The 26091-nt window shown below is 38.7% G+C and overlaps 1 protein-coding gene across 2 annotated transcripts in view; it reads right to left on the bottom strand.

The window, feature by feature from the left end:
* The window catches only part of RGS7 (regulator of G protein signaling 7), a 572390-nt gene that overhangs the window by 121085 nt on the left and 425214 nt on the right, over nt 1-26091 (bottom strand). For both annotated transcript variants that reach the window (XM_049867941.1, XM_049867940.1), the window contains exons 5-6: nt 8734-8840; nt 5702-5753 (exon numbers count right to left, since the gene is read on the bottom strand). In XM_049867941.1, the coding sequence (XP_049723898.1) occupies nt 5702-5753; nt 8734-8840 (159 nt within the window). The remainder of the gene's footprint in view (nt 1-5701; nt 5754-8733; nt 8841-26091) is intronic.

The raw sequence follows: 26091 nt of genomic DNA, 5'->3' as shown, positions 1-26091 counted from the left end.
GAAAGCAAATTGACTACATCTGTGGAAAGAGAAGACGGAAAAGCTCAATATCATCAGTCCGAACAAGGCCAGGGGCCAACTGTGGAACAGACCATCAATTGCTCATATGCAAGTTCAAGCTAAAACTGAAGAAAATCAGAGCAAGTCCACGAGAGCCAAAATAATGACCTTGAATATATCCCCCGTGAATTTAGAGACCATCTCAAGTAATAGATTTAATGCATTGAACACTAGTGACTGAACACCAGATGAGTTGTGGAATGACATCAAGGACATCATCCAAAATGAAAGCAAGAGGTCATTGAAAAGACAGGAAAGAAAGAAAAGACCAAGATGGATGTCAGAGGAGACTCTGAAACTTGCTCTTGAGTGTTGAGCAGCTAAAGCAAAAGGAAGAATTGATGAAGTGAAAGAACTGAACAGGTGATTTCAAAGGACATCTCGAGAAGACAAAGTAAAGTATTATAATGACTTGTGCAAAGAGCTGGTGATGGAAAACCAAAAGGGAAGAACATGCTTGGCATTTCTCAAGCTGAAAGAAATGAAGAAAAAATTCAGGCCTCGAGTTGCAATAGTGACGGATTCCATGGGGAAAATATTAAACAACACAGGAAGCATCAAAAGAAGATGGAAGGAATACAGTCATTATACCAAAAAGAATTAGTTGATGTTCAGCCTTTTCAAGGGGTGGCATGTGATCAGGAACCGATGGTGCTGAAGGAAGAAGTCCAAGCTGCTCTGAAGGCATTGGGGGAAAACAAGGCTCCAGGAATTGATGGAATATCAATTGAGATGTTTCAACACACAGATGTAGGGCTGGAGGTGCTCATTCGTCTATGCCAAGAAATATGGAAGACAGCTTCCTGGCCAACTGACTGGAAGAGATCCATATTTATGCCTATTCCCAAGAAAGGTGATCCAACTGAATGTGAAAATTATAGAACAATATCATTTATATCACACACAAGCAAAATTCCGCTGAAAATCATTCAAAAACGGCTGTAGCAGTATATCGACAGGGAACTGCCAGAAATTCAGGCTGGTTTCAGAAGAGGACTTGGAACCAGGGATATCATTGCTGATGTCAGATGGATCCCAGCTGAAAGCAGAGAATGCCCGAAGGGTGTTTACCTGTGTTTTATTGACTTTGCAAAGGCGTTCGACTGTGTGGATCATAACAAACTATGGATAACACTGCCAAGAATGGGAATTCCAGAACACCTAATTGTGCTCATGAGGAACCTTTACATAGACCAAGAGGCTCAAGAGGTGGTTGTTTGGACAGATCAAGGGGATGCTGATTGGTTTAAAGTCAGGAAAGGTGTGCACCAGGGTTGCATTCTTTCACCATGCCTATTCAATCTGTATGCTGAGTGAATAAAACGAGAAGCTGGGCTATATGAAGAAGAACGGGGCATCAAGATTGGAGGAAGACTCATTAACAACCTGCGTTATGCAGATGACACAGCCTTGCTTGCTGAAAGTGGAGAGGACTTGAAGCACTTACTAACAAAGATCAAAGACCACAGCCTTCAGTATGGATTGCACCTCAACATAAAGAAAACCAAAATCCTCACAACTGGACCAATGAGCAACATCATGATAAATGGAGAAAAGATTGACATTGTCAAGGATTTCATTTTACTTGGATCCACAATCAACAGCCATGGAAGCAGCAGTCAAGAAATCAAAAGACGCATTGCATTGGGTAAATCTGTTGCAAAGGACCTCTTCAAAGTGTTGAAAAGCAAAGATGTCACCTTGAAGACTAAGGTGCGCCTGACCCAAGTCATGGTATTTTCAATCACGTCATATGCATGTGAAAGCTGGACACTGAATAAGGAAGACCGAAGAAGAACTGACGCCTTTGAATTGTGGTGTTGGCAAAGAATATTGAATATAACATGGACTGCCAGAGGAAAGAACAAATCTGTCTTAGAAGAAATAAGTCTGAATGCTTCTTAGAGGCAAGGATGGTGAGACTGCATCTTCCATACTTTGGACATGCTGTCAGGAGGGATCAGTCCCCAGAGAAGAACATTATGCTTGGCAGAGTGCAGGGTCAGAGGAAAAGAGGAAGACCCTCAAGGAGGTGGATTGACACAGTGGCTGCAACAATGAGCTCAAGCACAACAACGATGGTAAGGATGGCTCAGGACCGGGCAGTGTTTCGTTCTGTTGTGCATAGGGCCGCTATGAGTCGGAACCGGCTCGATGGCACCTAACCACAACATGTGACCATAGATTCCTTATCATTCCTCCTCAAAACATAAAAGTTTGAATATAGCACGTTTTCTACCAATGTTAACTGACTGACATAAAGTCTGTCCCTTAAGAAAAGTTACTATTGATTTCAAAGCTTCTGTCATTTATTTTCGGGGCTAATGGTGGTTCAGTGGTAGAATTCTCCCCTTCCATGCAGGAGACCCAGGTTTGATTCCCGGCCAAGGCACCTCATGTGCAGCTACCACCCATCTGTCAGTGGAGGCCTGCATGTTGCTGGGGTGCTGAATAGGTTTCACTGGAGCTTAGACTCAGTGGCCTAGGGGCTAGGGGAAGGCACTTCTTACCAGTGCAGCCTGGGTTCGATTCCTGGCCATGGAAGTTTTTTTTTTTTTTTTTTTTCCTAGACTAAGAAGGACTAGGACGTGAGGTCATGATTTACTTTCGAAAACCAGCCAATGAAAATCCTGTGGATCATGATTCATTGCGCACGAGGGCATCAAGAGTAAAAGCCAGCTTGACGAGAGCTAACAAAGCATAATTATTTTATGTTGGCATACGATTGCCATGATACACCAACAAGAATACTTTCATTTTGCTGCTTTGTTAATATCATCTATAAAAATTGTATATTTCTCTAGATCTTTTTTATATTACTTTAGCGTGGCTTTGACACATAGCACTTAGTGTTGTCTGGTCCCTTAGAGGTCACCGAGTAGAATCTCTCTCCCTAGGCTTGAAAACCTCTAGTAACTTCCTGGAGAAAAGACAGGCCTTTGGTTGGATATTTACTGAAGCAAGAATCATCACCTTACAAGAAAAGTTTCTGGACAGTTTTCATTGTTAGAAAGTCTTTATGTTGAGAACACATCTTTTTTGCAACTGTCACCTGTTGGTTTTGGCACATCTCTGAAAGCAGACAAGTCTATCTACCGTCTACATACAAGGTGCATTTCCTTTCTAAATCCTCCTTTTCTGGCTAAATATTCCTGGATACTTCCAATTGTCTTCATTTTACCTGGTTTTCAGGCTGGTTGTCATAATCTTGACACAAGCCACCTTCTCAGTAATGGTCATGTAAGATGGCACCAAGAACCAAATGTACTATCAGTTGCATTATGATTAGGGTGAGGTGACAAGGCACTCGCCTCAAAAGCAACATTAAGAGAGTACCCAAAACTCAGTAATCCAAATGAATAGTATTTTAATGCAATATATAAAAAATAAAAATGAATGCCAAAATATCCATGGTGAACTATCGAAAAGTTAAATACAACAGAATCCAGTGGGGCCAAGATCTGGGTGATGAGAATGAGATAAGTCATTCAAGTACAGGCTCAGGTCCTGTCTAATGAGCAGTAATTGTGAATCCTCTAACGTATTTATGAAAAACACAAAAAAGGGAAACGAAGAATCATTGAGAATAAAAATTTGCTTTTCCACAAGGCACAGACACTGTTTATCTGTCTGCAGTAATGATAATAAGCACAGAAACATTAATTTCCATTTATTGAGCATGGGAGAGGCTCAACACCTATTTCTTTAGACATATTAATTTGAATTCTTCCGACAACTTTTGAATGTCAATATTATTATTCCTGTTTTAAAAGTGAGCAAACTGAGGCTCAGAGACAGCATGTGCCTCAGCCAAAGTCACACAGTTGGTACATGGTTGTGACAGTATTTGAAGTCAGGTCTGTCAGCGTCTAATACCTGGGTCTTTTGCCAAGAGTTACCTCTCAGCTATACTAGTGTTCTCTCCACTAGAACGGTATACTCTATAGTGACTTGATCCCCAGGCTCTACCTCAGTGTAGAGGAATGCTCTAGAACATTCTCTAGCTCAGACCCACAAATCAGCAGTTGTTTTGTTCTAACTCCTTACTCAAAGTGCCTCAGTTTTGAGGAATGTGTGGCCTGGATGCAGAAATTGGCACTCCTGCTATTGGAAAGGATTTATCTACCCTTTTTTTTTTATATATTAGTTTATATTAGTTTAGTTCTTAGGTGGCACAAATGGTTTCCACTTTTCTGCTAACCTAAATGCTGGCGGCTTGAACCCACCCAGCAGCACTGTGGAAGAAAGGCTTGGTGATCTGCTCCCAAGATTACAGCCAGGAGAACCCTATGGAGTAGTTCTACCATGTAACACATGGGGTCGCCGTGAGTCAGAAACAACTTGATGGTAATGGGTTTGATTTGGATCGCCATGAGCCATAATAGACTTGACAGTGTTTCTCTCTCTCTCTCACACACACACACACAATCAGTTTACCAGCATTTTTGTTTTTAGATTTTTTTTTCCAATGTTTGAATCCTTTGACTAGCACCTGACTACTCTTGGATGAATTGTTAAATTCAAGTTCCTGAAACGATGAAAACATGGGGCACAGACTCTACACCTATGGTTTTCTTACAAAGATGTTCCTCTAGGATCAATGCTAAAGAAAGCCGAATTGCTGTGGTGCTTCTCACTGTCTTTGCAGATACTGGCCCTTCTGTCTAAAATGCCTTCCCTGGCTTGTGGCCTGAAAAATGCCCTTTCCCGTTCAAAATCCAATTCAAATGCCAGAAGTTCATCTGTGAAATCATTCTGGAATCCCACAATAAAGTCAATCTTTCATTTCTCTAAACAGCCACATAATTTTGCACATACCTCTGTTATATTTACACTAAGTTCCCCAGTAACTGCTTCTGTAGAGGTCTGTTTACTCATCTAGCCTATAAGCTACCCAGTGCCCAGCACTTCCTACAGCATCTGGCATGGAAGAAAGTTCTCAATAAATATTTGTAGAAATGATACTGAAAAACCCTGCCATGTTATCTTTGTAAACTATAGCCTTCGGGAAGATTTAAGACCAGTATTTACTAGGGGCGGCTTATTTTCTTCCTGAAGCCCTTAACTGAAATCACAACTATTGAACCGAGTCTATTCTAAGTTCACTGAAAGTGATTCATTAGTTTAAATTTCACATTAGTATATTTTTTCTCTTCCTGCAACTTGGCCTGTCCATCTTTAGCATAACCATCAGCTTATGGAATCACCGGATGCGTCATATAACAGTGAGTAATAATGAGAAAGCGGAATCTAGAGAAGCCAAAGAACTTAGCAAAAATCATGTGGGTACTCAGGAGAGGTGAGGCAGAATTCTGGCTCTCTGGGTCTTTGTTACTCTTTCTAGTAGACCATGATACTATTAAAAATAGTTACATTTTTAAGCTTGTCTATAGCTTTTTAACCTTTCCAGAGTTTTGTCTTTGATAGTTAGAGAGCGCACTATATCACTGAAAAAGTTGCCTCCAGTTTTGGGAAACACCTTCCAAACAAGATCATTCATAAATGCAATGGTAGAAATATTGTCCCATATTGAACAGTGTGGTTTCCTTGTCTTAGTGACAAATTAAGCAACAAAACACAAGTACACACTCACCCAGGCATAATGGCTTTCTATAATAAAATAATGAGAATTTGCACTGACCGTAGTCTGTATTTTCCGGCTCCCAACAGTTTGATGGCCAAAAGTAGGGCGTCTGTGCATCCAAAGAAGTGAAACTCAGGTTAGACAACTAAAAAATTAACAGAGCTTCTGATTTATTCTTTGTTTTTATCTTCAACAATTATACAGAATAGTTGCTAATAATTTGTTTTTAATCCAGAACAAGTGCCCTGAGAGACAATGGAAGGTTTTTTTTGTTTCTCTCTACATTTGCTCTGCCAAGAAATTGTTCAGCCTCTAAATTTGTGCAGAGCCAGTAGGTATTTAAAATGACATACTTTTCCTGCAATTTTATGTCAACTGACATAAAGGTGAAGGGTCTGATTTCGTTATTCAAACAAAGGGTACTGATCCACAGAGAAGGCTGAAAGTAGAGTATTCTATTCAGTCAATGTCAGGGCAAAACATATTTAAATACAACAAATCATCCTTGTTCATACGTATCTTGACACTGCCTTCGGTAGATCCAAAACTCCAACTGTCAAAATCTCTCCCTGAGACTTGTAAGTCATTTGTCTAGTTCTGTTAATTATATAAAGCAGCTCTCAACATTACCCAATTAGATGAAAACAACATTTTCTTCTCAGTTTTAAAAAACTTTACTTCATAAAGATACTTACTATTCCAAGTTTTTAAACTGCATAAACCAGAGATCATTAAAAAATAATAATAATGTCTTAGCTGATTGATTTGATTAACAAAAGGCAGAATTCTGAATCCGTAAAATTCTACAAACTGATTGACTAAGCCACAAAGAAAATGTTTGACCAGGAAAGACCCTATTATTATCATTAGTAGTTCGTTTTTCTTAAAGCATTTTTCTAGCCCTGCTAGTTGGACATGATTGGCTCCGAACTACGAGCGAACTATAAATACCTGTCGACTCTAGCAAGTTTTATTCCCTAGACTGGGATGATGCCAGGGCTCAATGGAGCAGCGGCTGCAGGCATCAGTGTTGTGAGATTAATTACATTTATTAGTCAATTTTATTAATCATCTGTGTGCCACAAGCACACCTGCAGTAATCTTGGTCACATATAAACAATATATTTGGTAATCACCAATCATTCTTATTAAAATGTTAATCTTACCCATAAAAAAACTCATTGCCATCAAATCAATTCTGACTCATAGCCTTAGGACCAAAAATTACTCTAATTTAGTAATAAGCTGTTTTAAGCTACCATTACTTTGAGTTTAACCGCACAAAGAATAAAGCTCCATTGTTCTAAATTCTTTTTGAATTAATTAATTTACCTAATTTAAATTGCTTGAATACTTAGATCAGTATCACCCTTTTCAGGAGACTGCTTTGTCTCTTATTCAGTGCAAAAACTTCCGAGGATTATTTGTCTTGGGATATAAGAGTCCTAAGGAAGTGGAGGGGTCCCTGGGGGGTAAAAACAGTTATGTGCTGGGCTACTAACTGAAAGGTTGGAAGTTCAAGTCCACCCAGAGGGACCTGGGAAGAGAGGCCTAGTGACCTACTTCCAAAAAAATCAGCCATTGAAAAGCCTGTGGCGCACAGTTCTACTCTGGGGTTGCCATGAGTCCAAGTCCATTCGACAGCGATTAGTAAGGAAGTGGAAGTGAGACTTTTAGGAGAACAATGATCTTTCAGAAGAAAATTTTCTGAAGCATAGCCCCTCTCTGTTCTCCTAAGCAAGTTCTTAGGCACCCAAAGTACTACTCAGTCGTATATAACCAAAACCAAGCCCGTTGCCATCGAGTTGATTCAGACTCATTGCGACCCTATAGGACAGAGCAGAACTACCCCACAGGGTTTCCAAGGAGCTACTGGTGGGTTCGAACTGTTGATCTTTAGGTTCGCAGTTAGCAGCCTAACTCTTAACCACTGCATCACCAGGGCTCCATTTAGTTGTATATATATGTATGTGTGTATATGTATACATATGAAACAGCTGTCATCGAGTCGATGCCAACTCATGGTGACATGTGTGTCAGAGTAGAACTGTGCTCCATAGGGTTTTCAATGGCTGAGTTTTCAGAAGTAGATCACCAGGCCTTTCTTCGAGGAGCCTCTGGTAGATTCAAACCGCCAACCTTTCGGTTAGTAGTTGAGTGCATTAACTGTTTCCACCACTAGGGGGATACTACTTGGATTTAGAGCTTTTAATAGTATTCATAAGAGGGGAGCAGAATGGTCCAATGTCTGAAAGTTGGACAGTGGGGAAAATCCTCTGGAAAATACCTGTAATAAATAATTCACAGTTTGAATTCTGATATTATATGTGCTTTAATTTTATAAGCTATAACCCACTAATCAGCTAGTAATAAATCATAAAGTCTAATAAAATGTAGCATACACCTCGGGTAAATCACTGTGAAGTCCATGTATCAATGCATGCACAATGACCGAAATTAGAGTCCGTGATCATTTACTGAAAGAATAATTGCGTCTGTCTCATTTGAAAATGATCTAGGATGACTTTTATCAGTTTGCAAGTTTTCTAAGATGTCTTCTGCCTCAAGTGAATATGCACATACAAAGTAGTGTGCTTGTTAGTCTCCACAGGCTTGCAGAAGGGCCTCAGGTACCAACATGCAAAGAGTTTGAATAATTAGCTCTCTTTTACCCTGCAGCATCAAGCATCCCTCTCAGAATTTACTTGGTCTGAAGATGGTTCTGGATTCTAGGCAGGGGCCAGAACAGTTACATCTCCCTTTCTCCCTGATAGCTAAAAGCAATTTAAAGATGGAGATCCTCCCATCTTCCTGAATTCCATTAGGTCACTTTCTGAATTTCCCTTAAGCTTTTCATTTAAATAGAACTGTAATCATCATGCAATTTAGCTCTCCACGAATCATCTTGACTAAGCACGCTCCATCTTTTTTTGGATTTATTGCTTTTTCTGTCTTAAATTTAACATTAATTAGTTTCTAACTAGCCGAAGTCAAAGTAAAATGTTATTTTCAAACGTTCTGAAAAGAAAAACGACAAGCAAAATGCTGGCTTCTATTTTACTATTAAAGAACACTTTCATTAAACTTACTTGAAACCGGTAAAAGGTGCCATCATCCTTTAGTGTGAGGACATGATCTGAGATTGGAAAGAAATAGCCGTGGGCAGCCATTAACGTTCCCAAATGAAGCGCCTCCACTGTTCGTGAAAACAGAAAAGAACACAGAAAAGCCTTAATTCTTTATCTTTTTATTATGGACTTAGAGGAGTATAACATTTTTTTTTTTCTGGTTCCCTCTGAGCATATAGTTGCAGTTGAGTTCTCGACATCCTGAAAACCTTGTGTTCTATGTTTTCTTTCAGCTTTTACGGAAGGTACTAAGACGATTGGGCTCCTGGGTAATTAGTGAGTGAATGTGCAGGAACCACACGGCCCACCCTCACCCCATGAAGACCAGCCATGAGAACACAGAGTTGTGGACACTGAAACCGGAAGGCTATTTTGAAATCACAGAATCTGGTCCCCCCATTTTTATAGACAGTACGTGTTTTGCTATATGTTAATGTTCTTCTACAAACACTTCTATTTGCCATTTATATAGCAATTTAAAGTTGTAAAGTGTTTTGACTCACATTGCCCCCGTCCTCTATCATGGATGTCTAATATTATTAGTGATTTTACTAAAGAAACAGATCACTATTATGTGATGCTGACAGAGTATGTTGATGTATCTAGGACCAATAATGCTGCCCTAAGTGAGCCTCCCACATAATGGTCATTAAGGCCCCCACCCATCTGTCATTCTGTGTACTGTGGTGGCTTGCATGGTCCTGTAGCTTCGTATAGCTGGAAGCTATACCACCAGTATTTCAACTACCAGCAGGGTCACCAATAGTGGACTGGTTCAGCAGAGATTCTAGTCTAAGATAGACTAGGAAGAAAGGCCTAGTGATCTACTTCCAAAAATTAGTCAGTGAAAACCTTATAGATCACAACAGAACACTGTCCGACTTGCTTGCTTTGGACATGTCACCAGGTAGGCTCAATTGTTAGAGTTGAAGATCATGTTTGGTGAAGTAGAGGGCCAGTAAGGTTAAGGGAGACCCTTGGTGAGATGGACTGGCACAACGGCCACAACAATAAACTTGAACATGCAGTGATCGTGAGGATGATGCAGGGCCAGGCAATGTATCATTCTGCTGTGCACAGGGTTGCTATGAGTTGGAGTGAGTCAATGATAGCTATCTAATTATCTCTAAGTGAGCCTATAGTACTACGATTGATTGTCTGGAATACTCTAACTCTTACTACTCCATAGTGAGTATCCTAGATATAACTATGAAAAGATTTAGTTGACATTTATAAAACTACATTTTCCCAATATTGTTGGAACATAATGCTGCAGTACTCATGCTCTTTCTATGAAAAAAAACAAAGCAAAACAAAAACCCTTTGTCATGTAGTCGATTCTGACTCATAGCTACCCTATAGGACAGAGAAGAACTGCCCCATAGAGCTTCCAAGGAGCGCCTGGTGGATTAGAACTACCAACCTTTTGGTTTGTAGCTGTAGCACTTAACCACTGCGCCACCAGGGTTTCCACTCTTTCTACAGTAGCCACCAATCTCTTATAACAAAAGGGTTAATAAAATTGGCCAATAGAGTTATTACTGCATTTGTGAAGGGACAATGTAACATTTGCTAACTTGAAGACTAGAAAATATAGAACTATGCGCAAGAGTTTCCTAGTCCAACGAAATCATATGTGTATGTAAAAACACAAAATAAAAAGTTAGCTTTACTTATCAGTTTGTGTATCTTTATATACAATTTGGAAACCCTGGTGGCATAGTGGTTAAGTGCTACAGCTGCTAACCAAGAGGTCAGCAGTTCCAATCCACCAGGCACTCCTTGGAAACTCTATGGGGTAGTTCTACTCTGTTTTATAGGGTTGCTATGAGTTGGACTCGAAGGCGGTGGGTTTTTTATATGTGTAGATTTATATCTCTTTCTTAGACAAGCAGCTAAAATGATTCTTTAACTCTTGAGTTCTTTCAGCCATCAATTGTGGGGTGCTTTTATACTTCAGTAAGTACTGAGTCTCCAAGCTCCTTGCTATGGTACAGCTAAACGTAACAATCTCTTCCAGAACCCTATGCTATTAGTAATACATTGGCTATTACATTTTTTATCTGTCATGGGGTAGGATGATACCCCTTGTAATTGTTATCTACCATCTTGCACACATTTTAATTGGGAACTTCTTCTAATTCCACCTCTAACAGCATTGCTCTTGTTGATAATAAGGAACGAATGTCAATCATCCTCTCTGCCATGTCCCTGGAAGACTATTATTAAGTGTCCCAGTCATCTTTTCTTCCACACTCCTAATCAAGATCCTCCCTGCATAGAACTTTCTCTTTCTACAAAGGAGCAGACTTTTCATCAATTATATATATTTTTCCATCATTTCCACATCCTTTCAGTTCAATGTCAAGGCCCTCTCAAAGCATGCGCTGCTCAGAGCTACACACCCACGTATTCTGTGATTCTTGTGAAAATTCAGAAGCTAGTGTGGGGTTGTGGGAAGAACAAAAAGTTTGGAGACACCCACTAGCTATTGTTACTTAAATTCTCTGAGCCTCCTCCATCTATTAAGTAAAGGTAGTAAAACCACCTTGCCGGGTTGGTGTGAGAATTAAATAAGAACACATACGAAGAAGCTGGCATAGTCTCTAGTGCATAGTAGATAGTTAATATCTGGTAGCTATTCTGCCTTCATTATTTACACATTGAATGATTTTTATTATTTTTTTTCTAAAGTCCTCTCAGATCATCCACTTATAAAAATTTGCTTTCAATTAGGCTGAGTACCTGATCCAAGCCATGATTTCTCAATTGTCTCAAATGCATGTAAAAGTTGGACAGTGGAAAAGGAAGACAGAAAAATTGATGCATTGGAATGATGGTTTGGTCAAGAATATTGTATATATCATGGACTGCCAAAAGAACAGTCAGTCTCAGAAGAAATACAACTAGAGTGCTCCTTAGAAGCGAGGATGGTGAGATTTTGACTCACTTACTTTGGACATATCATCAGGTAAGACCAATCCCTAGAAAAGGACATCATGGTTGGTAAGGTAGAAGGCCAATGAAAATGAGGGAAACCTTCAATGAGATGGATTGACACACTAGCTACAACGAAAGATATCAGCGAAGATGGTGCAGGATGGGGAAACACTTTGTTGTTATACATAAGGTTGCCATGAGTTGGAGCTGACTGGAGGGCAACTAAAAACAACAAATGCTGAGTTAGGGAATCTGACAGTCCTAAGTAGCATCAGCCATCAATCTTCATCTCTCATTCCCCCCCAACCCCCCTTTGTTTTTTTGAATTGTCTTTAAAGAGCCTCTGGGTGGGTTTGGACCATCAACCTTTCAGTTAGCAGCCAAGTTCTTAACCTTTGTGCCTCCAGGGCTCCTTTTTCAAGGTTGTAAAAAAAGAAAACCAGACCCATTGCTGTCGAGTCTTCTGACTCACAGCGACCCTACAGGACAGAGTGGAATTGCCCTATAGTGTTTCCATGGTTTGTATTTAGCTCCAGATCTTCAGCATACGTGGGCCAGGATCTTGCCACATGCGCAGATCTGAAGAACCGTGTCTTTACCTGACCCTGGACCTGAATATCGCCGGAGGGGAAGATATTCTTGGGCAAACAGTACCACCCAAGCCCCTTTGCAAGGTGAGAAGTCCCACACAGTGGACTTCCTATGCAGCATGACTCAGCACCCGGATCTCCAGATTCGGGCATGGGAGGGCTCGGGGTGTGGGGTTTCGGGGCCAATCCCTGCCCCCTGGGGACTCAGGGTCATAAAAGATCCCTGATGCCCTTGGGCAAAGATTGCATGGTCTTTCGGACAAGAGGCCCCACGCTCTTCCTGGTCTGTGCAGACAATAAATTGCTACTTTCTGTTTCCCTTGTTTTGGCACCCATATTATTTCAATTGGTGAATAGGACAGGACAAGAACCTGAGGAATTCAGTTATAGTTAAGAGGACCTGTGAGGATAAACGCCCCATAACACTCAGCAGGTACTTAGAGCCAGGGTCAGGTTCAGAGTCCGAGGATAATCCTGCCAGGGAGCACCAGTCAGAGCAGATATTACAACCATTACAGAATTAAAAGTCAGGGGGCTCACATATGCCATTACAGCCATCTTTATTCCTTTTATTCTCAGCATTCTATAGTCTAGGAAAATATTAACACTATTTTCTAGAGCGAGGAACTGAGTTACAGCACATGAGGAAGTTCGCAGGGTATAGATACGGAAGGGGAAACACAGGGGCCCAGAAAGATAAATGTAAAGAACTTTTGAACTCTAAGCATAGAAAGGAATGTGATTAGAATCTATCAAACAACTAAAAAAGCCAGCTGGGTTTTAAAGCATAGATGACAATTAGGAAAATGTAGTGAAAGCAAATACAGGGAAACTACAGAAAAGAAAGGCAGAAATGAATGGACATTATCTCACTAACTCTATTGCAGATCACACATTTCTAGAGGGCAAGGTCTTTATCTGCAGCTTCTTAGTCATTTAGGCCATAATTTTTTTTTTTTTCTAGTGCCATCTTGGCGATAATTTAGAACTTAGTAAATGTCTGCTGATAGGGATAACTACAGGATTATCCAGCAATTTCTAGCCCTCTTTTTTTGAGGTACGATACCCTATTTTTTTTAACTTGATCATACCACTCATTCTACCACCCCTTCAAGAGATTACTCAACCTCTATAATTTTATGAATAAGGTACATTTGTTTTGATAATTTTCAACATACCTTGAATTCAGTAGAAATGTATTTGTGGGTATTAATAAATTTAAAATATAATTTCTACATGACACATATACTTCAGATGTAGAAGTCAAATCAAACCATTTGACTTTATATTTAAGAGTATTGAACTGCTAACTGGGTCCCTGGGTGGAGCAAATGTTTTGTACTTGACTATAAACCTAAAGGTTGGCAGTTTGAACCCATCCAGGGATGCCACTGAAGAAAGGCCTGGCAATCTTCTGTAAAGATTACAGCCAAGAAAACTCTATGGAGCAGATGTACTCTAACACATGGGATCACTATGAGTTGAACTGAATCAATAGCATCAGGTTTGGTTTTTGGTTTTTGGACTTCTGGCTAATGTTTATAAAATAATTTTGAGACTTTTGGTCAAGTAGGAGAAATTGAGATTACAGAAGTTATGTGTTCCATCATGGGATGTCCAGAGAACTTACGGGCTCCAGGAAGTTGGGGTGACCTTCCTGCCTCACTTAAGACTGTAATCTTGGTGCTTACTGTTGAATCAATATTTGCTAAATGCATAAACAATTCAAATTCCTTACTCAAAAAAAATTTATGAGTAAATGACACACCAAGGATATAAAAAACACAGTACGGCGTGAAGAAACACCAAACAAATTATTTTGTGTTGTGATGATAAGCAGTTTGTTCAGGTTTTTCAAGATAATGTAGGTATGTATTCATATTCTCTTTTCAAAATACCTTTATAAGCTTTCTAGATGGGGTTGTTGAGACATTTTGTTATCAGAAAAGATGAGAGTGACATTAATGGCCTAAATACCACTAAGAGACCTTACAGCTGGCTTGTGGTAGCATTTTCCATGTTAAATTGTTTATTGTTAGTGATAAACATGGGGACACATTTCCCATGATACCACTGCTTCTAGATCTCAGCATAGTCTTAGTCTAATAAGAACCTGGAGGACGGACCACTGACAGCCTTGGAACAAATTGTCGGAAGAGTTTAATGAATAATCCAGCAAGATTGCCCTCCTAATAATGGCACACCAGATGGTTCAGCAACATCACACAGCTTGGCAAGATAATCACTAATTAATCTTCTTGTATAAGTGTTGTTTGCTTCACCCACACAGCTAAATAAAGTTCAACAACAACAAAAAAAACCTATAATAAAATTCTCATTTATTTTTCGTTTGGCTATTCCAGCCATGAATAAATTGAGAAATAAAAATTCCACTTCCTAACAACCATTGCCATGTGAACCTACTGGAGCTTTGCTAAACTTCATGTGTTCATAGCATTATTTCAGGCTAATCCCTGAAGCTATAGAATTATCAGCCACCTTTAAAAGCACAGGGAATTGTACATGGCATAATTCAATTTTGACCACACTTGTTTAAAAAGTTATTAGAATGAAAATCATGTTAGAAAAGAAGGTTGAGTTTTCTGGAGTAAAGTGCTCTATATTTGCACGTATTTTCAAAGTCATTAATTTTTTTCTTGAAGCCTTGGTGGTGCAGTGGTTACGAGCGTACCTGCAGGGGCTCAACTCCTAGCAGCCTCAGCCCTTCCCAAATAGAAACTGTAATTTTGAAGTGACAGACAAATGCCTCTGGGCCAGAAAAATAATTATCAAAAACTATCTCCCTAAATCCTATATATCTTTCTATTTCTGTCATATCTGCTTCTATTTTACGTACATGTATTTAACAAATGTGCTTATTTTACTTCTCATCACAGGGTATACTTGATGGAGCAACTAAGAGTGGTGTATGGGGAGAAGCCTTTTAGAAGGAAGTCCACTCAAAATAGAAAAAATGACAGCTGATGATACAGAATCAATGAAAGAGAAAAGTTAAAAAGTAAGTTAGTAAATAGTAAAACACCAGGCATTCATCACAACTACTGTGAGTCATAACGGAAAGATTCTATTGGAGTTGTTATTCTCTATTTAAGAAGGCAGGGAGGTGGTCATTTTAAAAATACTTCGAAATACTACATTTTCTTTTAGGATTGATATCTGAAAGGGTAAGATTAGTCATGTGGAAAAATCACATATGTAGAACATTTTATTCTCCAAGATGTCCAAATAAAAATGAACTATTACTATACTTAGTTATTACTGAAGTAAGCCTATTTTCTCAATAGCAGGAGTTTCTATTTAACTTCCTTCTAGAAGTGTCTGGATTTTCATTCATTTATTTTTATTTTTTTACATTCTTCCCACGTAGAAAAATCAAGAGCCATCTGCTTTTTGTAAACAAAAATCATGATTAGAATTAAATAACAAAGTGAAATACAATAGACAAGACATGGGTTCTATTTGGGAGAAATAAAACTGAATTCTAATTTGAATAAACTTTGAGGGATGCACTAGGTGATTAATATAAAAACCAGTTGTCACTGAGTGGATTCCAACTCACAGCCATGCCATGTGTTTAGTTAGCTGATGCTTACAAAATGGTATGTTCAGTAGCACTTAATCTAGTCCAAAAGAAATTGGGAACACTTGTAGCTAGTGTTGATCTAGGGTTCCAGGTTGCATTAAACATTTCCAATTCAACACTACTTAAAGTCTTCCAGGGGATCAACTAGGGTCTTCTGTGTGCAGATGATGAATCTGCTCTGCAATATACCTACATTTATTCCCAAGCAGCAAAGAAATCTCCTAAAAGCCCAAAGACCAAGGTTACATCTGCCAGGGGTATCATCGTTATAGCCAAAGATTTCTAAAGGCAACATATTCTGTACACTTAGTGTTCAAAACCAAACATGAATGACAGATGTCAATGAGGGAGTCCCCTGGTTCAGTCAACAGTGAGGACTAATATGAGGACACACTGAACCTAGAAATACTCGGAAATAACCGTGGTAGACAGAGTAGAGTGAGCAGCAGTCAGACTTGAGATGAATTCTTGGGGAAGTGTTATGGAGTAAATTGTGTCCCTCAAAGAGATGCGTTAAAGCCCTAACTCCTGTACTTATAAATATGACCTTTTTGGAAACAGGGTCTTTCTTTGAAGATATTATCAGTTAAGTCATACTGGAGTAGGGTGGGTCCTAGTCCTAATCCTTCCTGAGTGGGTTTTAGAAAGCGGAAGGACATAGCAACTAAATCACACACAGGGGGAAGGCACCATGTGAAGATACATGACGTATACAAGCAGCAAAGGAATGCCAAGGGTTGCCAGCAGACACCAGAAACTGGGGGAGAGGCATGGAACAGTTCCTCTCTCAAGGCCCTCAGAAGGAATTGACATGGCTACATAATAGTTTGGATCTCTAGCCTCCGGACCCATGAGACAATAAATTTTTGTTCTATAAAGCCATCTACTTTGTGATACATTTGTTATAAGCCCTAGGAAAGTAAGACAGGAGCATAACATTTGCCCAGGACTCAAAGCAATCAATCTATAACCACCCTCTCCTTCAAAACAAAAGGGCAATTGGCACTGAGAGTAACCAGTAGCCCCACATTGCATATTCAGGCTAAAATAGTCTGATTGTCTAATATCAGCAGTTATGATGCCTTATGAAATTTTTCAAATATGAAGAAGAATGCTTAAAAATTTTAAAAAGATCTATGCGATACTCAGTGTGGAGAACTAGTCTAAGATCTATATTATACAATAACTATGTGATATCAGGGTGTTCATTTAGTATCTCTCTCTGCATAATAGGTAGTTCCATCATGGTACAAAATAAGCTGTACTTTAACAAGATTCTATTACTTTTAGATGATAGAAAATCATACTGAGTTGGTCCACACAGTGTAAGGAAACTATAACAATCACAAGAGCCAAGGCCATATTAAATTATAGAGGAAAACACTATTCTCTTTAAAATTCAGCATACAGCCTACAAAATTTCCATCCATTAGTCAGGCTGAATGAGTTGGAAAGGGAAGTGGGGAAGTAAGTGTACTTCATAATAGAGTAGTTTCTGTAACATGTGTTGCTCTGAATCAGAATGACAATACCCACCTCTGAAGAAGCTCACGAGCATATCATGGAAAAACCTTCTCCACCGCAAGTCAGGGGACTGGAATCCTAATCCTAGTTTCGTTCTGTAACTTCCTATCTTGGATTGCTGTTGGGTGTCGGTGAGTGGATTTTGATTCATAGCAAACCCATATGACAGAGTAGAACTGTCCCATAGGGTTTTCTAGGCTATAATTTTTTTTTTTTTTTAATCTTTATGGGAGCAGATCACCAAGTCTTTCTCCTGCAGGGGCACTGGATGGGTTTGAACTGCCAACCTTTCAGTTAACAGCCAAACACTTAACCATTGAGCCATCAGGGCTCCTTTTCTATATTGAATAAGTTACCTGATTTCTCTGGACCTTGGAGCTGGTGTCTGTAAATGCAGGGACAGATCACCACGTCTTTCCAACTCGGTTATTCTGTGACACTGTGCAATGAAAACGCAAGCTGGAAGCTGGGGCAGAAATGTGCCATTCTTATTTTTCCTCTTTGTGTCAAAGTGAAATTGACTTCTCCTTCTTCCTCTGACACTCTTGGCATTGTCAGTGTGCCAATATTATAACAATAATTTTTTAAGCATCCAATGTTAAATATAACAGGAGACCTGAATTTCCGTCTCAGATTTCTTTGCCTAAAACTAAATTATCAAGATGGTCGAGGGTGGCTATGGTGAAGAGTTTCACACGCACAGAGCAAATATAATGCTTCTTCCAAGTAGATTAGAACTGGATTCATGTATGTGTTCTATTTACTGTATTTTTACGCAAATAACATGCACCTTCTGTGTTTGTTTGCCAGCCGTGCCCTCCGCTGGGGAGACACCCTCACCAGTGCCGCCATGCCCTTCCTCTTCCACATGTTGCTGTAAAATGAAAATTAGCTCAACACACTTACAAAAATACCTCGCAAAGGCAGGCAGGGGTGGGGAGGAGTGGCCGACAAACAAACCCAGAAGGTGCATGTTATCTGTATAAAATACTGTGTATATTTTTCAAAAGATAGTTGTATAAATATACATATGACATGGAATGAACCAGTAACTCACCTCATGTAACAAAATGCCCTGTATGCAATTGGCTTGAAAATTGAATATCACCCCTAAAGAATAAGCAGCAGTCTTCTGCTAGTACATATAAACGTACCTCTTTTTTAAATCACCATTTCTTTGTGATATTTAAACCAGGAGGACGAATAAAGCTAACTTCAGAGCCACAGTCTTGATCACTGAAGCAGTCACATTTATTATGAAATTTCAAAACAAAGCCAGATGGAATTCTCTTTTATCTGTATTTTGCAGAAGTAAATGTTTCAACTGGAAGAGGGTTATTGGAAAGAAAGACCAGCTCAGGACTGATGTCTGCAACTGTTTACAGAATCTTTATAACATGGTGTCCCGCCTCTCCCTCTTATTTTTAAATCCCAATTGGGATAAGCACATTACTTATCAGTTTTTCATTTTAGTCCGTGTGTTCGTGTGTTTGTGAATGTGTGTGTTAGAAGCCAAAACAATCTGGAAATAAACATCTTCTAGGAATACCTGAATTCTAATATACAATGCATTCCATGGATTCACCATGATAGAGACCAAGGAACAAAGCTAGTTTGGAAATTGTATGGAGTAAATTTATTAAATGAGGTATATTAAAATCTTTTTATTTTTGCAGTTTTAAAATCATCAAGTTTTCTATCACCAATTTCATTTCAATTTCAAATACCATAACGATGGCTATAGCATAAGTAATGGCAATAAGGCAGGTTCAGAATGCATTCTGAAGAAATACAGATGAGCTAATAAAGGATTAGTTCTTTCCCAACCCATTTCTCTATTTTTGTATAATAAACCAGATGTTAACACCAGATTGCTTTTATAGGATAAAAATAAGTTAGCCTTTAAAAATATGGTTTCCTAAGATCCTTCTAATAAATGTATAGGATATACAGCTCTATTGTAAGAATTCAATTCAGTAAATTTTAGATGCTGCATAGAATATTAATGATAAGAAATGACTTTGACCCTCAAGGGATTTGTAATCAGTATGGACAGCATTTAAAACACGTGAACCTGTTGGAGAGAGTATACTAGTGTATGGTGCAGTGGTTATGAGGATGGACTTTGAGCCAAAATGCCTGGCCCTATACATATTAGCAACCTTCTACTTTTGGATATTGAGGTTTTTAAAAATCATCTCCAGCTTGACTTCTCTGAACTCAAGGCTTGTACTTCCAACAGCCTATGTAACATGCCCACTTGAATATCTAATGTTGTTGCTCTTGTTGGTTGCTGTCAAGTCGATTATGACTCAAGGAGACTCCATATGCTCTGAGTAGAGCTACTGCAGAGTGCTTTCAAGGCTGTGATTTTTGAAAGCAGATCACCACACTTGTCTTCTGAGTCACCTCTGGGTGGGTTTGAAGCATCGGCCTTTTGGCTAGTACTCCAATGCTTAACCATTTGTACCACCCAAGGAACCCAAACAATCTAATAAGCATCTCCCATTTATCAACATAAAATGGAATTTTTGACTTTTCCTCTCAAACTTTCTTCTTGCAATATTCCCCACTCAGTAAATGTCAGTGGTTTTTGTTCACCTGCTCAGGCCCAAAACTTGAATTACCTATCATGGCTCTCTTTCTCCCATTCACCACATCCAATCCAAGATCACATTCTGAAGGTTCTGCCTAGAGAAGATACCTGCTTATCTCCACTTCCACCATTACCACTCCAATCCCTTGCTTAAGTCACTGCAACAGCTTTCAAACTTGTTTCCACTCATGCCCCACTGAAGAGATTACTTTAAAATGCAAATCAGGTCACTTCACTGGCCTTGAGGCTTTGCACTTGCTGTTCTCTCTGCATGGAAAGCTTTTCCTCCAGAGAGCTACAAGACCCATTTCCTTCCTTCAGTTGGTCTCTGTTCATAGTCACTTCATCAGAGATTCACAGTGCAAAACAGAGGTCACTCTCTACCTATCCTTTTACTTTGCCTTAATTCTCTTCATAGCACCCATCATAATGACCTCTTTTTAACTTTTTAAAAATCTGTTCATTTATTAGTGCCTTAGCTTTCTGAAATATTGCAATCAACTAAAAACATATGAGAGAACACAGATAAGTAAATTTTACATTAGTTCATAGAACAAATTCTTAGAAATGAAAGATGGAGTCAAAAGTTACACACATTTTACAAAGTGTTGCTATATATTGTAGAATTAATTTCCATAAATGTTATATAATTTCTGTTCCCAAACAGGAGGTTATACATGTACTGGCATCGCTGTGAACTTGTGAACCACCTGGCATTATGATTTATTTCCTCACTACACATTTGCTGAGAAAAAATGGTGTCTTACTTTAATTTCAACTAATATGAATTGTGTTAAATATATTAAATCTTAGATAAAATGAGGAGTCTTTTTACATATAGCTAGGGGAAAGAAAGGGCATTTAGAGGTGCTACAGAAGGTCTCAAGAAAGGGTGGACTAGACTAGATATGCAGGAATTTTAGAATGGTGGTAAAAAATAAGGTCTTTTCATTTCTCTTCAAATCTCCTAAAAAAAAAAAAAACCCTCTCTTTTCTCAATCTTCTCATCCTTCATTTTTGATTTTTTTTTCCTGGGCTTCTCTAATGCAATTGATAAAATTACATTTCCTTATGTTTCCTCTAAGTTCCTTGCTCCATTATTAATTTACACTTGGCTTTATTAATTTTTTCTATGATTCTTCATTCCTTCATTCATCCATATATAAGTCCACCATCCACCCACCCGTCCATCCGTCCGTCCATCCGTGCATCCATCCATCCATCTTGCTATCCATCTAAGAGATAATTAGTTACTGTCTGCTTAATTTCAGGTACTTAATTGAGTCCCAAGGATACAAAAACGAATAAGACATTCTTTCTACCTCTACCCTCAAGGGTCTCACAGTGCAGTGAGATAAATTATGCTTAAAAGAGCAACCATTTCTGGTTTCAATGGCAACATGTCTTTGCATATTTGGATGTTGTCACTCCCTTCCTTACAACAAGAAGTAGCTGAACAAACTGAAAACCAATTACTTTTCTTGGACCAATCAGAAGACCAAAGTAGTAGGACAAATATGTACCCTGAAATCTAAAGAGATAGGCTCATCCAGAGAGACAAAGCCAAGATCAGCTTGCTTGAAGCAGATGCCACAGAATTCATAAACTGGTAGAAACACTGAAATAGTAATTTTGACTAGGACTCATAGTCCTAGGTGGGACCTTCATATTTTCATAGGCTATACTTCCAGGAACCCCACCATATTTTTGTGGTGAAGATTCAAGAAAGATCCTTTATAGCTTTGGCAGAGGGAGGGGAAGAATAATCATTGGGAAATATGCCCAGAGCCTTCTCCATAAGAAAGGCCTATATCCCAGAGAGAAAGACTTTGTCAGAGTCTTATTGCAGCTGGGAAAAGGGCATTCTTTCTATTCCCACCCCCTCTAGACTTCCTATCTCACCTAAGGAGTAACAAAACATAGTTAACAGGAGTCAGGGCTGCACAAAATTGATTGAAAAAGTTAAGCCAGGGAAGGAAGAAAGGGCCTTAGGTGGTGAGGGAATTATATCACCAGAGAACACTTGTGAAGGTCATAGCAGTAAGGCTCAGGTCCACAAAAACATTGGAATTTAACTGGAACATTGTAGAACTCTCCTGCTCCCAATATCTTACCACCACACCTACAGGGCTCCAGTAAAATAACAGGAGATTAGAGCTAAAATATCTGTAAAATACAGACTCTCTTTGAGAAGGAGTAGTTAGGGAAGCCCAAAGTCAAGAGAAGCGACAAAAAGCAAAAACACTAAAGTAATTTTAAAGCTCTGGCTCCTATACCTACAGTAAATATTAAACATAGCCCAACTACTTGGCAGATTACCATAAATCATCACCCTAAAGGCCTCAGTTCCTATTAACCAGTGTAAGATGTCCAGATTTTAACAATAACAAAAATACAAGGCACACAAAATGGCAAAGAAAACAAAACAAAACCATAGTCTGAAGAGACAAAGCAATCATCAGAACCCAGCTCAGATATCTACGACACAGAAGTTAGAATTACTGAACAGAGAATTTAAGATGACTAGAAGCCCTGGTGGCCCAGTGGTTAAGTAATGTGGCTGCTAACCAAAAGGTCAGCAGTTCGAATTCACCAGCCACTCCTTGGAAACGCTATGGGGCAGCTCTACTCTGACCCATAGAGTCACTATGAGTCAGAATCAACTTGAAGGCATCAGATTTGGACTTTTTTATGGGTGGCACAAAGGCTGGACTACTAACCTAAAGGTTGGCAGTTCAAACCAACACAGCAGCATCATGGAAAAAAGGCCTGATGATCTGCTTCCATAAACATTACGGCCAAGAAAACACTATAGCAGTTCTACTCTGTAACATATGGGGTCACCATGAGTCAGAACCAATTCAACAGCAATGGGTTTGGTTTTCATATGATTAATATGCTGGGCATTTTAATGGAAAATGTAGATGAAATGTAAGAACAGACAATGTAAGCAGAGAGATTCTAAGAAAGATATTCTGAGGAATAATCAAAAGGAAATGCTAGAAATTATAAATATAGGAACAGAAATGAAGAATGTCTTTAATGGGCTCTTCAGTAGACTAGACATAGTTGAGGAAAGAATCAGTCAGCTTTAAGATAGGTCAGTAGAAATTGCCCCAACTGGAATTCAAACAGAAAAAAACAATGGGGGAAAAGAATTGAAGAACAGTAAGAGAATATAAAACGATACATGCATAATGGGAACAGCAGAAGGGGAAAACGGAACAGAAAAAATATTTGAAATAGTAACGGCAGAACACTTTCCCAAATTAATGACAGACACTAAATCAAAGATCCAGGAAGCTCAGAGAACACCAAGAAGATAAATAACAAAAAGTCTACACCTAGGTAGGCATATCACATTCTAACTGAAGAAAACCAAAGACAAAGAGAAAATCTTGAAAGAAGTCAGAGGGGGAGAATTTTTTAACTAAAGAGAAATAAGGATACAAATTATACTGGAGCTCTTGTCAGAAACCGTGCAAGCAAGAAGAAGAGTGGAGCAAAATATTTAGTGTTGGGGGGAAAACAAAACAAAAAAACACACAATTATGAATTATATATCCAGTTGTCTTATCTAGTGCTGCTATAAAAGAAATATATATAAAATATATATAATATCAACAATCAGAAATTTATTTTCTCACAGTCTAGATGGCTAGAAATCCGAATTCAGGGTGCCAGCTCTAGGGGAAGGCTTTCTCTCTCTGTGGGCTCCTGAGGAAGGTCCTTGTCTCTTTTGAGCTTCTGTTCCTGGGTGACCTTCATGTGGTTTGGCAATTAGATTCCCCCCTCTCTGCTTGCCTAATCTGCTCTTTTTATCTTTTGTAAGAGATTAACTCAAGACACGCCCTACACTAATTCTGCCTCATTAACATGACAGAAAACTCATTCCCAAATGGGATTATAACCACAGGCATAGACGTTGGGAGTTACAACACATATTTTGGGGGGACACAATTCAGTCTATGACACCTTCAGAATTAAAGAAGAAATAAAAACTTTCTCAGACAAACACAAACTGAGTGCCTCATTGTCAGAACACCTGTCCTGCAAGAAATGTTAAAAGTTCTTCAGAGAAAACGAAAGTGATAATAGGGCAGAAATTGTATAGACATAAAGAAAGGAAAAGTATCATAAATGAAGATAAAATAAAATCTTTTATTTGATCTAAAATATAAATGTTTAAAATAACAATATATTGAGTTATTACAGCAAAAGTGAAATGAATGACAGCAATGTTATAAGGGAATGGAGGGATAATACTGTTAAAAGGTACCTGTACTACACATGAAGTAGTATAGTGCTATTCGAAGATGGAATTGGATTAGTTAACAATATAAATTTTAAACTCTAGTACAACCAATAAAACATTTTTAAAAAATGAGCATAATTGATATACTAAACAGATAAAACAGAATCATTTAAAATGCCCAATTAAAACCAGAAAAGGTAGAAAAAGAGAAGAATGGGACAAAGAATAAATTCAGCAAATGTAAAACAGATGCAATCGTGGTAGATATTAATCTAAACATGCCAGCTAAAAAAAGAGATTGTCAGAATGGATTAAAAAAAAGAAAGAGAGAAAGAAAAGAGCCAACTATATTGTCTGGGAACACTTATGACATAGTGGCTAAGAGCTAAGGCTGCTAACCAAAAGGTCAGCAGCTTGAACCTACTAGGCTGTCCTTGGAAACAGTATGGGGCAGTTCTGCTCTGTCCTACAGGGTCACTATGAGTCGGAATCTACTCAACAGCAACAGGTTTGTTTGTTTGTTTGTTTGTTTGTTTTTTTGGTATATATTGTCTACAAGAAAGTCACTTCAAATACAAAGAATTAGATATGTTAAAAGTAGAGAAATGAGAAAGATCATGCTAACACTACTAAAAAGAAAGATGGAGTATCTACATTAATTTCAGACAAAACAGACTTCAGAACTAGGAAGATATTAGATAAAAATGAAGGCATCACATAAATCATAAAGAAGTCCATTCTTCAAGAAGACGCCACTACCCAAAATGTGTACACATCTAATAACAGGGTATCAAAATATGTGAGAGAAAATCTGATAGAACTGAGAGGAGAAATAGAAAAAACAAAAACTACAGCAGCTGGAGACATCAACACCCCTCTTTCACTAACTGATAAATCAAGCAGCCAGAAAATCAATAAGGGTATAGATGACCTGAAGAGAACTACCAATTAACTTGATCTAATTGACATTTGGAAGCCCTGGTGGCATAGGAGTTAAGAGCTACAGCTGCTAACCAAAAGGCTGGCAGTTCAAATCCACCAGGTGCTCCATAGAAACCCTATGGGAAAGTTCTACTCTGTTCTATAGGGTCGCTATAAGTCAGAATTGACTCGATGGCAACAAGTTTGGTTTTTCTGGTTAATTGACATTTATATACAATACTTTACCTAACTGTTATGGATTGAATTGTGTCCCCCAAGAATGTATCAACTTGGCAAGGCCATGATTTCCAGTATTGTGTGGTTGTCCACCATTTTCTGATTTGATGTGATTAACCTGTGTTTTGTAAATCCTAACCTCTATGATGTTAAAGAGGCAGGATTAGAGGCAGTTGTGTTAATGAGGCAGGACTCAATCTACAGGATTAGGTTGTATTTTGAGTCAATCTCTTTTGAGACATAAAAGAGAGAATTGAGAGGCAAGGGCCTTCTACCACCTAGTATGCAGAGCCAGGAGTGGAGCATGTCCTTTGGACCCGGGGTCCATCTCTGCGTTTATATGTTCCTAGACCAGGGAGAGATTGATGACGAGGACAGTCCCCCGGCAGCGACAGAGAAAGAAAGCCTTCTCCTGGAGCTGGTGCCCTGAATTCTAGCCTCCTAAACTGTGAGAGAATAAATTTAAAGCCATTCACCTGTGGTATTTCTGTTATAGTAGCACTAGATAACTAAGAGAGACATTTATATATAATACTCTACCTAACCAAAACAATTTACTTCATTTTGCTAGGATTCACAATCAACACCCATGGAAGTAGCAATCAAGAAATTAAAAGACGCATTGCATTTGGCAAATATGCTGCAAAAGACC

The sequence above is a fragment of the Elephas maximus genome, chromosome 24 (genome assembly GCF_024166365.1).
Source record: "Elephas maximus indicus isolate mEleMax1 chromosome 24, mEleMax1 primary haplotype, whole genome shotgun sequence".
NCBI classification, from domain to species: Eukaryota; Metazoa; Chordata; class Mammalia; order Proboscidea; family Elephantidae; genus Elephas; species Elephas maximus.
This window is presented reverse-complemented; position numbering and strand designations above follow the sequence as displayed.